Raw genomic sequence first — 14769 nt, 5'->3', positions numbered from 1 at the left:
TAGATCTGGCTGCAGTGTTCAGTCCAGACAGTGCAGGTGTGGGTGGCAGTAGGGAGGCCAGTAAAATCAATCACTCAAGTGCGCCAGACCAGAGCAGAGACAGGAGGGGTGGTGAGACGCCTCGGATTAGGGATTTATTTTAAAAACAGGTCAACAGGATCTGACCGGCGGGGTGGAGGGGTTGGGGAGTGGGGTGGGTGGGGGGTGTTTGAGCGAAGAGGGTAGGGATGGCTTCAAGAATTTGGCCTGAGCATCCTGAAATAATGGAGTAGCCACTGGCTGAGATGGCCAAGACTGGTGGAGCAGTTTTGTTTTGTTTTCATGCTTTGGGCCGGGAGCTTGGTTCAGACATGTTAAGTCTGAAGAGCTTGTTAGCTCTCCGTGTGGAGTGGCCAGCTGGATTTGGATGTTGCCTGGGGAAGTGATTTTGGGGGACATCTCTAAAGCCTCAGGAAGTGAGACCCTGCTGGAGTACTGTCAGAACTGGCTTTGTCTCTCTCCTCTCTGCCCTCTTCAAGGTCGGAGACTCCCTGGAGAGCAGCTCTTCGCGCTACAGCCCTTTCAGCCGGCAAAGTTCCTCTTTTTTCTCTTTGGGGAACAGTGAGAAAAATCAGCAGATATGACGGTCCGTGGTATGGCCTCCATTCCTTAACTCGCTGCGGGGGAAAGAGGCAAAGCCTCATGGGGTGGAAACGCAGACCCGCCTCCCGTTTCCCGCCTCCCTGACGACACCCCCTGAGCTCCGGGCTGGCGGGCGGGGCCGCGGCGCGAGCGCACGCCACAGAAGGGGGCGTGGCCGCTCGGCTCGCGCGCTTGCAGCGTGCACGCCGGCCTCGCTCCTTCCTGCTCTTCCCAGGGTGATCAGCTGGTCTGCGCTCCCCTGACGTGGGCCGGGGCACGTCACCGCCGAATGGCAGCCTCCAGAAAGGCACCGCGAGTAAGGTGAGGGACTCTGCCGGGGAGCCGGCTTCTGGGCTGTGCGCGATCCCCGGGGCCCGGACGCGCATTTTGCACCCCAGAGGGCAGGAACCAGAAGGGGAGAAGCAGCAGGCGGCCCACCATAGTCCGGAGAGGGCCCCGGCTTGCGGGAGCCCCCTGAGCGGGAGCAGGGGGAGGGGACCATTGCAGCCAGGCAAGTTCAGGTTCGTTTCAGGAGGGCCGCGTGCACCCTCGGGCCGCCCGATCCGGGCCCACGGACGTGTGTGCCCGCAGAGCTGCGGCGCTCAGCCCGAGGGTCGGTGTCCGTGTTCCACCTCTACTCCTGGCCTGGCAGGAAGGCCCCCGCTGTTGCAGGAAGTTGGCCCCTCTAGGCGCCTCCGGGTTTCCCGGGGAAGTGGGCGAGCCCCTGTCCTTGCCCCTCTTCCCGCGGAATATAATCTTCAGATTTACAGCCCTGACAATACAGCAGCAGTTCGCCTTATTGATCTCCTATCGCCAGGAAGATTGGCACCCGCGGGCCCATCCCCACCCGCATGGTTTCAGAGGCTGTGTGAGGGAATACTTTGGCGTAATCTCTCCAAGATCCCACCAGTAGCCTGTCCTGGGCTCTCCCTGGGTACAGGGGGCGTGGGAAGGGTAATCTCCTCATCTCAGACACATTTCGGTTTATTCTCCCGCCACAACTGGGCTATACTTCTGACAAAGTGGGAGACTGAGAAATGTTTGGAGATCACAAAGACGGGAAGCCAGAATCCTTGGAGATCCACACGGGATTGGGGTCAGTCATCCTCAGGCCAGTTGAGACTTGAGTGAATACGCCTGGAAGCATGAACACAGACCGTGGCTTGTAGTTGTGATTTTGAGTGGACAGATCGCAAGCTGACCTTGACCTGGCCTTGGCCTTGCCATATCATGTTGGGGATGAGTAGAGAAGGAGGGATGTGTAGAGAACCAGGCCTATCTTGTGGAAGGATGTGGGGAGGTGTGGCAAACCTGGTGTGGAAGGAGTTGCCTTATATTAACTGCTGACAATGGGGTTAGGCAGGTGGCTAATGATGAATTAGGTCCTAGTCACATAAGTAGCTTTGAGGACCAAGATTAGATTTATAGAATCACAACATTTTGAGGGCAGAAGGGTCTCTCAGCATCAGCTGGCAGAGCCTCCTTACCACACATGGGAGGCAATTGAGAGGCTGAGAAGGGCTGTTTGCCCTAGGCCCTTTCCCTAGTGGCAAAATTTAAGAGCTACTCAGTGTAAACATGAGAACTTCTTGCGGTTCAGGTAAAACTGACTTAGGTAAAAAAGGGTTGAGCTGGCTTCTAGTGCAACTGAGTACAGGAGACCAACACTGGCATCAGACTTGGCCTCTTTTTTGCATCTCTTGGCTCTGATTTCTTAAGTATTGGCTTCATTCTCAGGCAGACTTTCCTTCTGGAAGTACGACCATTCTATGCTGGCAGCCCCAGCAGAAATAGAGCCCTCTTTCCTAACGGTTGGAGCACAAATCCCAGATCTGATTTCCAGTGGGCTGACTTGACCTTATGTTTATTCCTGAACCAGTCATGGCCACAAGAATAGATTGCCCAGGCCTGGGTCCCAGAACTTGGTGGGTGAGGGGATGAGATTCATCCCTACTCTGTGGACTGAAAATGGAGACAAGACAGTCTCAGATGGAAACCATTGTGCTTTGACCAAAAGAGGGAGGGGTAGACTTTGGGTGGGAAAAGACTGCATTTCTCACTACCGCACCCTAAAACTTGTTTCAGTATACCCTTATCTGAACTGAGGTGTGATTGAGCAACTTGGTCCTTGTTTTGTCCCATCCCAGTGATAGACGTGTATGAGTCTCATGGACCAGGGTAAGGGGGATGATAAGCACAACCCTGCTGGGATTTCTTTTCTTTTTTTTTTTTTTTTAAAGATTTTATTTATTTATTTGACAGAGAGAGATCACAAGTAGACAGAGAGGCAGGCAGAGAGAGAGAGGGAAGCAGGCTCCCTGCCGAGCAGAGAGCCTGATGCGGGACTCGATCCCAGGACCCTGAGATCATGACCTGAGCCGAAGGCAGCGGCTTAACCCACTGAGCCACCCAGGCGCCCCCCTGCTGGGATTTCTTTAAAAAGAGAGAGAAAGAGGTACCCTACTCATCTTGTGCAAAGATTGAACAAGAAGTTCTTCACATGCTTCTTTCCCCAGACCCACCTCCTGACACATGGTACATCATGACGTTGAGAAGGTGTAGGCTGAGGAAGTCCTGGGAATGGGAAGAGAACTGCTGGCAGTTGGGAGGCCTGGACTGTGGTTCTAGACAAGCTCTGTCACCAGCTAGCTCTGAGGTTTCCAGCAAGTTGATCTCTGTTTCTGTTTCTTTGTCTAGAGGAGGGAGCTGAGTTGGATGGTCCCTGAGGTACATTGTAGCTCTAACATTTTTTTTTTTTAAAGATTTTATTTATTTGACAGAGAGAGATCACAAGTAGGCAGAGAAGCAGGCAGAGAGAGAGAGAGGAGGAAACAGGCTCCCTGTGGAGCAGAGAGCCCGATGTGGGACTTGATCCCACGACCCTGAGATCATGACCGAGCCGAAAGCAGAGGCTTAACCCACTGAGCCACCCAGGTGCCCCTGTAGCTCTAACATTTAAATGATAGCCCTTAAAAAAAAAAAAAAGAAAAAAATGGTAACCCTTCTTCAACTGAGCCTGAGAATGTATCTGTTCAAGGATCTTGGGTTCTGCAGAGACCAGGGTAGGACAGGAGCAGAACAACTGTAATGTTTACCTGCTTCATGGCCCCTTTGAGCCTGATGGGAAGGTAGAGGTAGTTATGCTTAGGGAGAGAGTTTGAATTCAAATTCTCCCATGAGCATCCTGTGTCGGACCTGATTTCTTGTCTTTGCACTTGTGTATGGCCTGTGGTACGTTATCTTTGTTTTCTTATCAAGTGAATGAGTAGAGCTACTTGTGAATAATTTCCCTCCAGCTCTTTTGCCCGTGTCCCAATTAGTCACTGGGACCAGTTAACTCCGAATGTGTAGAGAAACTGACTTCCTTGGCTCACCGTCTTGTCAATGGGTATATGAAGTCAAGGGAAATCAGGTGATCTCTGTCCAAAAAAAAAAAAAGTTTTCTTACTTTGTAAAATATTATAACAGCTTTATTGAGATGTAATTCATGTACCACACAGTTCACCTTTTAAAAACATACATTTCAGTGGCTTTTAGAATATTCACTAGAGTTGTACAGCCATCAGGACTGTCAGTTTAAAACCTCTTTATCCCCCTGCCAAGAGGAAACCCTGTACACATTAGCGGGCAGTCCTCATTTCCCCCAGCTTCACTTAGCTCTAGGCAGTGGCCAGTTAGTTTCTGTCTCTATGGATTTGCCTCTTCTGGACATTGTGTACAGATACATGCAAAATACGGTTTTCTGTGACTGGCTTTTTTCACTTTGCGTAAAATGTTTTCAAACTTCACTGTGTTGTAGCATGTTATCGTTACTTGATTCCTTTTTAATTGCCAAATAATATTCCATTGTATGGATAGACCACTTATTTATCCATTCATCAGTTGATGGACCTTTGCGTTGTTTCTACTTTTTGGTTATTACGAATATGCTATGAACATTTGTATACAAGTTTTTACGTGGACTTAGATTTTTCAGTTGCCCATACCTAGTGGAATTACTGAGTATGGGATAATTCTTTATTTATTTATTTTATTTTATTTATTTTTTTTATTAAAGATTTTTATTTATTTATTTGACAGACAGAGATCACAAGTAGGCAGAGAGGCAGGCAAAGAGAGAGAAAGGAGGAAGCAGGCTCCCTGCTGAGCAGAGAGCCCGATGTGGGGCTCAATCCCAGGACCCTGGGATCATGACCTGAGCCGAAGGCAGAGGCTTTAACCCACTGAGCCACCCAGGCACCCCGGGATAATTCTTTATTTAATGTTTTGAGGAATACTGGACTGTTTTCCAAAGTCGCTACACCATTTTATATTCCCACCAGCATTGTTTGAGGGTTCCAATTTTTCCACATCCTTACCCATACTTGTTATTGTCTTCTTTTTATTATAACTTTCCTATTGCATATGAAATTATATCTCATTATGGTTTTGATTTGCATTTCCCTAATGGATAAAGATGTTTAAAGTTTTTTCATGTGCTCATTGGCCATTTGTATATCTTCTTTGGAGAAATGTGTATTCAGAAATGTCTATTCGGGGGCGTCTAGGTGGCTCAGTGGGTTAAAGCCTCTGCCTTTGGCTTTGGTCATGATCCCAGTGGCCTGGGATCAAGCCCCATGTCAGGCTCTTTGCTTAGTGGGGAGCCTGCTTCCTCCTTTCTCTCTATGCCTGCCTCTCTGCCTACTTGTGATCTCTGTTTGTCAAATAAATAAACAAAATCTTAAAAAAAAAATGTCTATTCAGATGCCCTTGACCATTTTAAAATTGGGTGGTCTTTTTATTGTTGAGTTGTAGTAGTTCTTTATATACTCTGGATGTTAGACTCTTATCAGATATGAGTTGCAAGTGTTTTGACTCATTTTTTGGTTGTCTTTTCACTTTTTTGATGGTATCCTTTGAAGTACAGAAGTCTTTAATGAAATCCATCGTATCTCTTTTCTTTGGTTGCTTACTCTTTTGGCGTCATATCTAAGAAATCATTGCCCACTCCAAGATCAGGCAGATTTATGTCTGTTCTTCTAAGAAAACATTTATGTTTATGATCCATTTTGAGTTAATTTTTGTTTATGGCATATGGATATCTGGTTGTCCTAGCATTATTTGTTGGAAACTATTTATTTTTTTCTCCATTGGATAGTTTTGGCACTGTTGTCAAAAATTGGCAGTACTCATGAAACAAACTGAGGTTTCCTGGGGGTTGGGTAGGAAGGGATAGATTGGCTGGGTTATGGACATTGGGGAGGGTATGTGCTGTGGTGAGAGCTGTGAATTGTGTAAGCCTGATGATTCACAGACCTGTACTCCTGGGGCAAATAATACATTATATGTTAATTAAAAATATTTGAGAATAAATAAAAATAAAAATAAAACTCACACAAAATTCACAGTAAATGTGAGGTTTATTTCTGAACTTGTTCTGTTTCATTGATCTGTAAGTCTGTCTTTATGCCAATATCACACTGTCTTGATTACTGTAGTTTTATTAGTTTTGACATCAGGAAGGATGAATCCTCCAACTTTGTTCTTTTTCAAGATTGATTTGCCTGTTCTGGATTCTATTTTCATAAGAATTTTAGGATCTGCTTCTCAATTTCTGCACGTACAAGCTAGCTGAAATTTGATAGGGGTTGCCTCTAGATTATTTTGGGGAGTATTGGCATTTTAATAATATTGAGTCGTCTTTTTTTTTTTTTTTAAAGATTTATTTTTTTGACAGAGAGAGAGAGATCACAAGTAGGCAGAGAGGCAGGCAGAGAGAGAGGGGGAAGCAGTCTCCATGCTAAGCAGAGAGCCCGATGCATGGCTCGATCCTAGGACTCTGAGATCATGACCTGAGCCAAAAGCAGATGCTTAACTGACAGAGCCACCCAGGCGTCCTGGTGTATGATCCTTTTTTATATGTTACTGGATTCAGTTTTGCTAGTATTTTCTTGAGGACAATTGCACTTATATTTATAAGAAATACTGATATGTTCTATTTTTTAATGAAAGAATATATGATTCCCTCAATAAAGAACATCCCATTCGGTCCTACAAAATTAAGTTCTCTGGGAATCGACCTGGAGTGATTAGTGAAAATCTCTGGTCTTCTGGTTCTCTGTGTGGTAGACTGACCTAATGTGGGCTCTTCTCCCTCTACTGACACATAAAAATGTGGTAAATATAATAAAATTACTTTTAAGTTCATAGCTGAATAAAATCCAAACCCTTTGTATCACCTATTAAAGGCTTCGTGTTGCCTCTCTGATCTTGTCTCCTAACCACATATACATCTCTTCCTGCCAGCACGTGCAACCACACTGGCCTCTTTGCTTTCTCTGATGTGTACCAGGCATACTTCTGCCTTAGGGCCATTGCCCTTAAAATTCCCCTTTTCTAGAACATTCTTTTCTTAGACATTCACATGGCTTGATTCCTCACTTTTTTAAAGGACTCTATCTAGAATATCATCTGTTAGCAAAGAGATCTTGCCTGGCAACCCCATATAAAATCACCTTTCACCTTACCTCTCTGACACTCTTCCTTTTGCCTTGCTTTACTTTTCTTCATAGAACACATACTCCCTGATAGACCATATTCTTGTTTTTTATCTTTTGGAGGTTAAACTGGATCCTTCTCTTTTCAGCATTCTCTAGCCCCTACCCCCCCACCCTTGTATACCTCCTGAGATCAGAGATGCTGTCTGTTTTGTTCACTGTTATGTCTAGAGTATGTTATGTCTAGGCCTGGATTATAGAAGAGTTTCAATGAATATTTGTTGACTGAATGGACTTGAGAGAAAAGAAATCCTCAGGTGCCAGAAATTTGGGCGAACTTAAAGCTTGAATGGTAGCTGGTATGCTGAGCCTGGGGGGGTTACACACTCAGAGTCCTTCATACCTGGGGTCCAGGGCATCATACTATCCCTGTATGGGGATGGGAGAATTGTGGGTAAATCTCCTATCTAAGAAAGTAAAGTGGAAATTAGTTTTATAAGCAAACAACAGGGACAGTAGTGTTTGTCTAGGACATGTCTAATTTTCATACATAAAGTAGTCTCTACTGAAGATAAGCTCTTCTTCTTTTTTTTTTTTTTTTTTTTAAAGATTTTATTCATTTATTTATTTGAGGGAGAGAACATGAGAGAGGTGAGGGTCAGAGGGAGAAGCGGACTCCGTGCAGAGCAGGGAGCCCGATGTAGCACTCGATCCTGGGACTCCAGGATCATGACCTGAGCCAAAGGCAGTCACCTAACCAACTGAGCCACCCAGGTGCCCCCTGAAGATAAGCTCTTAATAAAAGATTACAAAACATGTAAGGAATAACTTAGTGAGGGGAAGCCAGCAGACCCAGCGAACTTGAAGATTTGGACCTTCTAATGGGAATTCTAAAATAAGAGCCCCAAATAATTAAAGCTAAGAGAAGGAATGGAAACCATAGTGAAAGAATGGGACACCATGAGGAAAGAGCAGGCAGTTTAAAAAGAACCAAATAGAATTTATACGTGTGAAAAATACAGTTATTGCAAATAAAGTCTTTTTAGACTAGTTAGGAGATGAGACATAGCTGAAGAGAATTGAAGAATTAGAGGTTAGATCTGAGAAGGTTTGCCTTCCATGGTGCTGTTCTAGCTGCAAGTTTTATCTGAGACTTTTACTTATTTCGTTATGATACCAGGGTTAGAGTCCTTCTGAGTCATGAAGGAAAACTGCTAAGTCAAGTAGATATCCTCTCTAACTAAGCCTTGCCACGTTTCCTATGGTCAAAGTCTGCAATATCCTGTTCTTTCTCTTCTTAAGGGCGAATCACCAGGATTTTCAGCTGAAAAATTTAAGAATAATTGAGCCTAACGAGGTGACACACTCAGGAGACCCAGGTGTGGAAAGAGGTAATATTGTGCTTACTAATTAGATGGAATGTCTTGAAAGAATTTTAGGTCCCTGTACCCTATTCCCAAGTTGGGAGAAAAGAGAGGGTAGAGGATTAAAAATTCCTCGTGGCTGGGACTAAGGGGGCATATATTTGGAAATTAAAAACCATTTTGTCCTTTGGGTTCTGGGTAGTTGGTTACTGTTTATGTATTTACCACTTTCTTTAGGTAGTAAGTTACAGAATTATAATTTTTGTATGTCCTCCTTCGGGATTAGGCAGTGGTGGAGGAGGAGGAGAGAGAGATTCTTATTGAAAATGCCCGGTTCTAGGGTCTAGGGGTGCCTGGGTGGCTCAGTCATTTAAGTTTCCCACTCTTGATTTCGCCTCAGGTCATGATCTCAGGCTTGTGATATCGAGCCCAGCATCCGACTCCGGGCTTAAGAGTCTCTCCCCCACCGTGCACACCCCAACCACCCCACCAAAAGCCCAATTCTAGTTTTCCCCATCTCTGATGTAAACTTTTAGTGGTTACCTTAGAGGTTGGCTTTCAATTTTTGTTGTAAAATTTTGAAAAGAGAAAAGTTAATAGTATCCTACTCTGCTGTATCAATTTTGCATTCAGAAAAATCTTTTCGGGAAAAATTTCTGGAACCATGCTCTCTTCCCAGAACTGGTTAGTTGTATTGTTGGGTTGCTAGAAACCTGAATTCTGAAAAGTGGTAAATTATTCTATTTCTATCCCTAGGAAACTAGTGCTTTTCTCTGGGCCGCCCAGGAAAACCAGAGCACTTCCTTTTAGTCGATTGAAAAAATTGATTACCTGAAGTTCATCAACCATGACTGTTCTCTTTTTGGCAGAGCAGTGCTATAACTGCTTGCAATTAGGTCCCTTTTCTTTAAAAATATAAATATATACAACATATTTTGGGTGGTATTTGGGAAGAGAAGAAGATGGAAGAAGGAAGGGGAAAAAGAATAAGGGAAGGTAAATAGTGACAATTATCAAATGTAGAGTTCAGAGAGAACTTCTCTTTAGTTTGTCTGAAGAAAGAAGGTTGCAGGGAACATCAGTTGTCTGGGGTTGCAGATCCCAACTAGAAACTGGAGCCCACTTGTTTTGATTCCATTGGTCTTCGAATACTTTAAGAGAGCCTTTGTCATGTCCTCTAGGTAATGTGGTAAAATAGAGCATAGACTTGGGAGTTGGATAGATATTGGGTCCTGGTTCTTGATAATCCTGTTGACTGGGGCAAGTGTTTAACTCTTGTTTCTTTATCTGTAAAATGGGAATACCGCAGCCTCTCTTGGGAGGGTTATTTTGAGAACTGGCCACCAGTGTATGTAAAGCCCTTGGTCCTCACTCAGCAGTGAGACCAAGAAGCAAACCAGTGCCTGAAAAGTGATTGATGCTGGCGGAGCAGCCTGGCAGCTCTGTGTTTGTTAAGATGCTGAAATTCTTATTCTATTCTTCTATTCTTATAATGAGACATGTAGGAAACCCAGCTGGTTTTGCAGATCCAGATTCAAATAATATTTCTTGAGCTTTTATAATGTACCAGATGCTGTGCATGGTGCTTTCACATGTGTTGTTTCAAGCGGAATTCTGTCCACCTGGTGAGGTAAACACAGTGTGCTTTTCATGTACTTCTAAGAGAAAAGTTGTATTTATGCTAAAGGCTGAAGGTTTCGGAACTTATTTCTGAAAGCAAGCCCACATATGCAAGAGACTTTGAAATGAGTCATTCTCTTTAAAGCACGATTTAAAAATACCTGGCAGTGTTTGGGCTAAGGTTACATCATGGAGTCTTGTTGCTCTTGGCTTCCTACTTCGCTGCACACCCTGATTAACTCTTGGCTGCTTCTAAATTTCTGAAGGTGACGGAATGTGGAAATGTGGAGCAGATGCTGTAATACGACGTCGTCTAGCATCCTAGCTCTCCTCTTTCACTGAAGATGCATTACTGTTGATTGTATTGAGTCTGAAAAGATCACGACACGAAGTTGGGACATTGCTCAGCCATCTTTGAGCACGTATATGTAGGTCTTATTCAGGAATGAGGATGACATGTCCCTTTCTTGAGGGGAAGCATTAGGTTCATGTGTTGCACTATTTATCGCTCTGCTTCCATGGTTAGTTAATTGTGTATCTAACTCTATGAATTGAACACACATGACATTTACTATGCGCCAGGCATTGTTTCTAAGTGTGTTGAGTGTGTTGTATATAGTAACCTATTTGATCCTTATAAGACCCCCCCCCCGCCCCCACCTGGGCCCAATCTCTCTGGGCGGCTGCTTTGTCCCCCCCATGCTGGCTGCTCACCCATTCCATCACTTGCAGGGCTACAACGGCCCCGGCCACATTTATGCATGGAAGCTGCCTCCGCAGCCACAGCCCATTGCTTTGGCCCTTGTCACTCACGGTCTTCTTCACCTCGGCTGTGGCTGCCACTGCTGCTGCCGCTCACCATGTCCTAACTGTGGGCTGTGGTGTTGGGAGTTCTTTCTTTGTGTCTGGTAGGGGTGACGAAAAAGTGGCTGCATCTGACGCAGCAGGCCAACCACTCATGAAGGGCATGGAGGAGGAGGAGGAGGAGGAGGAGGAGCAGGAGGCAGGGATGGTGGTGACGGCAGGTGGCGTTGTGTGGAGAAGTGTGAAATGCCACTGTAGAAGAGTACGACCGTCAAGAGGAACAAGGCGAGGATGAGGCAGGAGATGGTGATGAAGGCTGGAGTGTGGTGGTGAGGAGCTTCCGGAGCCAGAGGATGCCTTCGACCCGTTCCGTTTCGCCTTGGATGGTTTTCAGTTTGTAATTGAGGATTTTGTGCTTGCCATTGGTTTTGCTGACTTTATTGATGAAGTCAGTGACAATGTTGATATGTACCATAGTCAGTGCCATTGAAATCCTTAAGTCAGAATGTGCCTAAATAGAAGCCACATTCTGTAAGGAAATGAATGATCTTGACAGAAAATACATTCGCTTGTGTCACGTGTTTGCTTTTTAAGTTCCAGATGCCCAGGCTGTACTCCAGAGTTGTTAAATTAGACGTCCCCCAGGTAGTTCTCTTTTGCAGCCAAGGTAGAAATACTGCTCCAGGGGAAGTCCACATTTTGGCTTGACTCTTTTTAATGTTAACTTGCTTAGAAATACGGTTTGAAACCCCTGAAAATGTCCTAGTAAAGTTTCAGATGCTTGCAAGCTTACAAGGTCACAGTGGGCTTTATTTTGAACCCAGTTGGAGGTGTTGACATATAAACTTAGGTTGGATCAGATAACTGTGATCTCTCTTTCTTAGATAGATGAGAAATTACAGGCTCAGTAGATTAGACAAAAGGAAAGGATGCTCCTCAGTAAAGTATTCGGAAGCAGGTATAACGTAAGGAACATGGGCACGTTGGAATTGTGAATAGGCCCGTTTCCAGTGACTCTGTCTTTTAAGTATTTCTGTCGTTTGGAGACTCTGAGATGGAGTCCTAAGGCTGGTGGTTGAAGCTACCCTTGCAGATTAAGAATGGGGTACTTTGGGGCACCTGGGAGGCTCAGTGGGTTAAGCCTCTGCCTTTGGCTCAGGTCATGGTCTCAGGGTTCTGGGATTGAGCCCCGCATTGGGCTCTCTGCTCAGCTTCTCCCTCTCTTTCTACCTGCCTCTTTGCCTACTTATGATCTCTCTCTGTCAAATAAAGAAAACCTTAAAAAAAAAAAAAGATGGGGTACTTTTTCAGTGAGTCCCAAGGTCAGTATAGTACCTCATAGGGGGATCTATGGGAGGTAACCATCATGACTGAGACTTCTGTAGCTCCAGATGCTGGTGATGATGGAGAAGAAGCAGATGAAAATGTTGAAGAAAAAGAAACTTAAAAAAGATCCATACCTAGCAGAATTCAAGTTACAGTGAGTCAGGACGTCAGTCCTTGAAGATAACTGGGAGTGTAATGGCCCCAGCTTAACTCTGTGTTACAGCATTGTATTTAGGGTGCTTTTGGTTAAGTAAAATATTTTTCATTTGTTTAAAAAATTAGTTGGCAGAATCTGACACACTGGTAGCACCGAATGCTGGTGAGGAAGGGGAGCAGTAAGAATGCTCATTCATTAATGGCAGGAATGCAAAATGGTATACAGCCACTCTGGAAGACCGTTTGTCACTTTCTTACAAAACTAGATACATCCTTACCTTATGACCCAGTGGTCATGCTCCTTGGTATTTACCCAAAGGAGTTGAGAACTTATGTCCACACAAGGACCTGCACATGGATGTTTGTAGCAGCTTCATACATGATGGACAAAACTTGGAAGTAACCAAGATGGCCTTCAGAAAATGAATGTATAAATAACTTGTGGTAGGGGCGCCTGGTTGGCTCAGTGGGTTAAGCCTCTGCCTTTGGCTCAGGTCATGATCTCAGGGTTCTGGGATTGAGCCCCACATTGGGATCTCTGCTGAGCAGGGAGCCTGTTTCCCCTCTCTGCCTGCTGGTGATCTCTCTCTCTCTGTGTGTGTGTGTGTCAAATAATAAATAAAATCTTAAAAAAAAAAAAGGAAAAAAAATAACTTGTGGTATATCCAAACAACGGACTGTTACTCGTCACTAAAAATAAATGAGCTGTCAAGCCATGAAAAGACGCAGAAGAACCTTAAATACATATTGCTTAGTGAAAGAAGCCAGTCTGAAAAGGCTTTGAATTCTGTGATTCCACCTGTTTGACTTTCTGGAAAAGGCAAAACTATGAAGACAGTAAAAAGATTAGTCATTTTCAGGGGTGGAGGGGCAGTGAGAGGAGGAATAAGTAGACTGAGCAGAGAGGATTTTAGGGTAATGAAAACTATTAAGCTATTTCATATGATGCTATATCCTGGGTACATGACATTAAGCATTTCTAAAAACCTATGGAATGGACCACACCAAGAGTGAATCCTAGTATGAACCATGGATTTAGGGGGATAATAACATGTCAATGTAGGTTCGTGGAGGAGTAACAAATATACCACTCTGGCAAGGGATCTTTTTATAAAAACTTACTTTTTTTTTTTCCAAGTTTTTATTTAAATTTCAGTTTGTTAACATACAGTGTGATATTAGTTTCAGTTGTACAGTTTGGTGATTCAGTACTTACAATACTGGTGCCCATCACAACCAGTGCCCTCCTTTTTTTTTTTTTTTTTTTTAAGGATTTTATTTATTTGATAGAGATCACAAGTAGGCAGAGAGGCAGGCAGAGAGAGAGAGGTGGGAGGAAGCAGGCTCCCCGCAGAGCAGAGAGCCCGATGTGGGGCTCGATCCCAGGACCCTGGGTTCATGACCTGAACCAAAGGCAGAGGCTTTATTTTATTTTATTTTTTTAAATTTTATTTATTTATTTGACACAGAGATAGAGTACACAAGTAGGCAGAGCAGCAGGCAGAGACAGAGGAGAAGCAGGCTCCCTGCTGAGCAGAGAGCCCGATGCGGGGCCTGATCCTAGGACCCTGAGATCATGACCTGAGCTGAAGGCAGAGGCTTTAACCCATTGAGCCATCCAGGTGCCCCAAGGCAGAGGCTTTAACCCACTAAGCCACCCAAGCGCTCCAGCCAGTGTCCTCCTTAATCTCCATCCCCATTCCTCCCACCCACTTCCCCTCTGGTAACCATCAGCTCTCCGTAGTTACGAGTCTGTTTCTTGGTTTTCCTCTCCTTTCCCACCCCACCCATGTTCATTTGTTTTGTTTCTTAAATTCCACATATGAGTGAAATCATCTGGTATTTGTCTTTCCCGGACTTATTTCACTTAGCATAATACACTCTCGCTCCGTAGGTGGGGAGGTCTTGATTGTGGAGGAGGCGTTTATGTTGGGAGAAGGGAGGTATATGGGAACTCTGTATAAATCTGTTAATCTAAGATTAACTCTTAAAAAAAAAAATAAAATCTATTTTTAAAATGAGCTGGAAAAACTCATTATTCAACCTGAATTCTAGTAGTATAGTTTTGTGCTACTAAATGGGATATAGAAAAATATGTATGGTCACTGTTTCATAACTGGCTTTTTGTGAAGTTACTTTGTTATATATCCATGGGACTATAACTAGAGAGTGTCCTTATCTAGTCATATATCTATAGTTACCATACAGTATGATTTATCAGAACTGTTCGCTGATAATGGTACTTTTTTGAGAAAAAGTTTTTTTTGAAGAACTAGCAAAAGCGATTTGAAAGTAAGCTTACATCATCTGAGCCTTTAACACATAGAAATAGTCTGTATTCACTAGGAGACAGTGCTCTTTTTGAGTACATAGAAATTAGTAAAAGTTTAAGAATTTCTAGT

General features: G+C 44.1%; 1 protein-coding gene across 7 annotated transcripts in view; it reads left to right on the top strand.

Annotated features, from left to right (window-relative positions):
• The first annotated feature begins 831 nt into the window (after nucleotides 1-831).
• Nucleotides 832-14769, top strand: part of LOC111144812 (X-prolyl aminopeptidase 1) — a 53010-nt gene continuing 39072 nt past the window's right edge. For 4 of the 7 annotated variants that reach the window (XM_022499305.1, XM_022499303.1, XM_022499304.1 and 1 more), the window contains exons 1-2: nucleotides 892-942; nucleotides 8400-8488. In XM_022499305.1, coding sequence (XP_022355013.1) covers nucleotides 911-942; nucleotides 8400-8488 — 121 coding nt within the window. In that variant the 5' untranslated portion in view covers nucleotides 892-910. Of the gene's footprint in view, nucleotides 943-1472; nucleotides 1490-8399; nucleotides 8489-14769 lie in introns of those variants that run through there. The other 3 variants (XM_022499301.1, XM_022499302.1, XM_022499307.1) reach the window with 3 other exon arrangements.

This window comes from Enhydra lutris, unplaced genomic scaffold (genome assembly GCF_002288905.1).
Source record: "Enhydra lutris kenyoni isolate GAN:26980312 unplaced genomic scaffold, ASM228890v2 scaffoldscaffold12, whole genome shotgun sequence".
Classification (NCBI taxonomy): domain Eukaryota; kingdom Metazoa; phylum Chordata; class Mammalia; order Carnivora; family Mustelidae; genus Enhydra; species Enhydra lutris.
The sequence above is the reverse complement of the archived record's forward strand: the minus strand, read 5'-3'. Positions and strand labels throughout refer to the sequence as shown.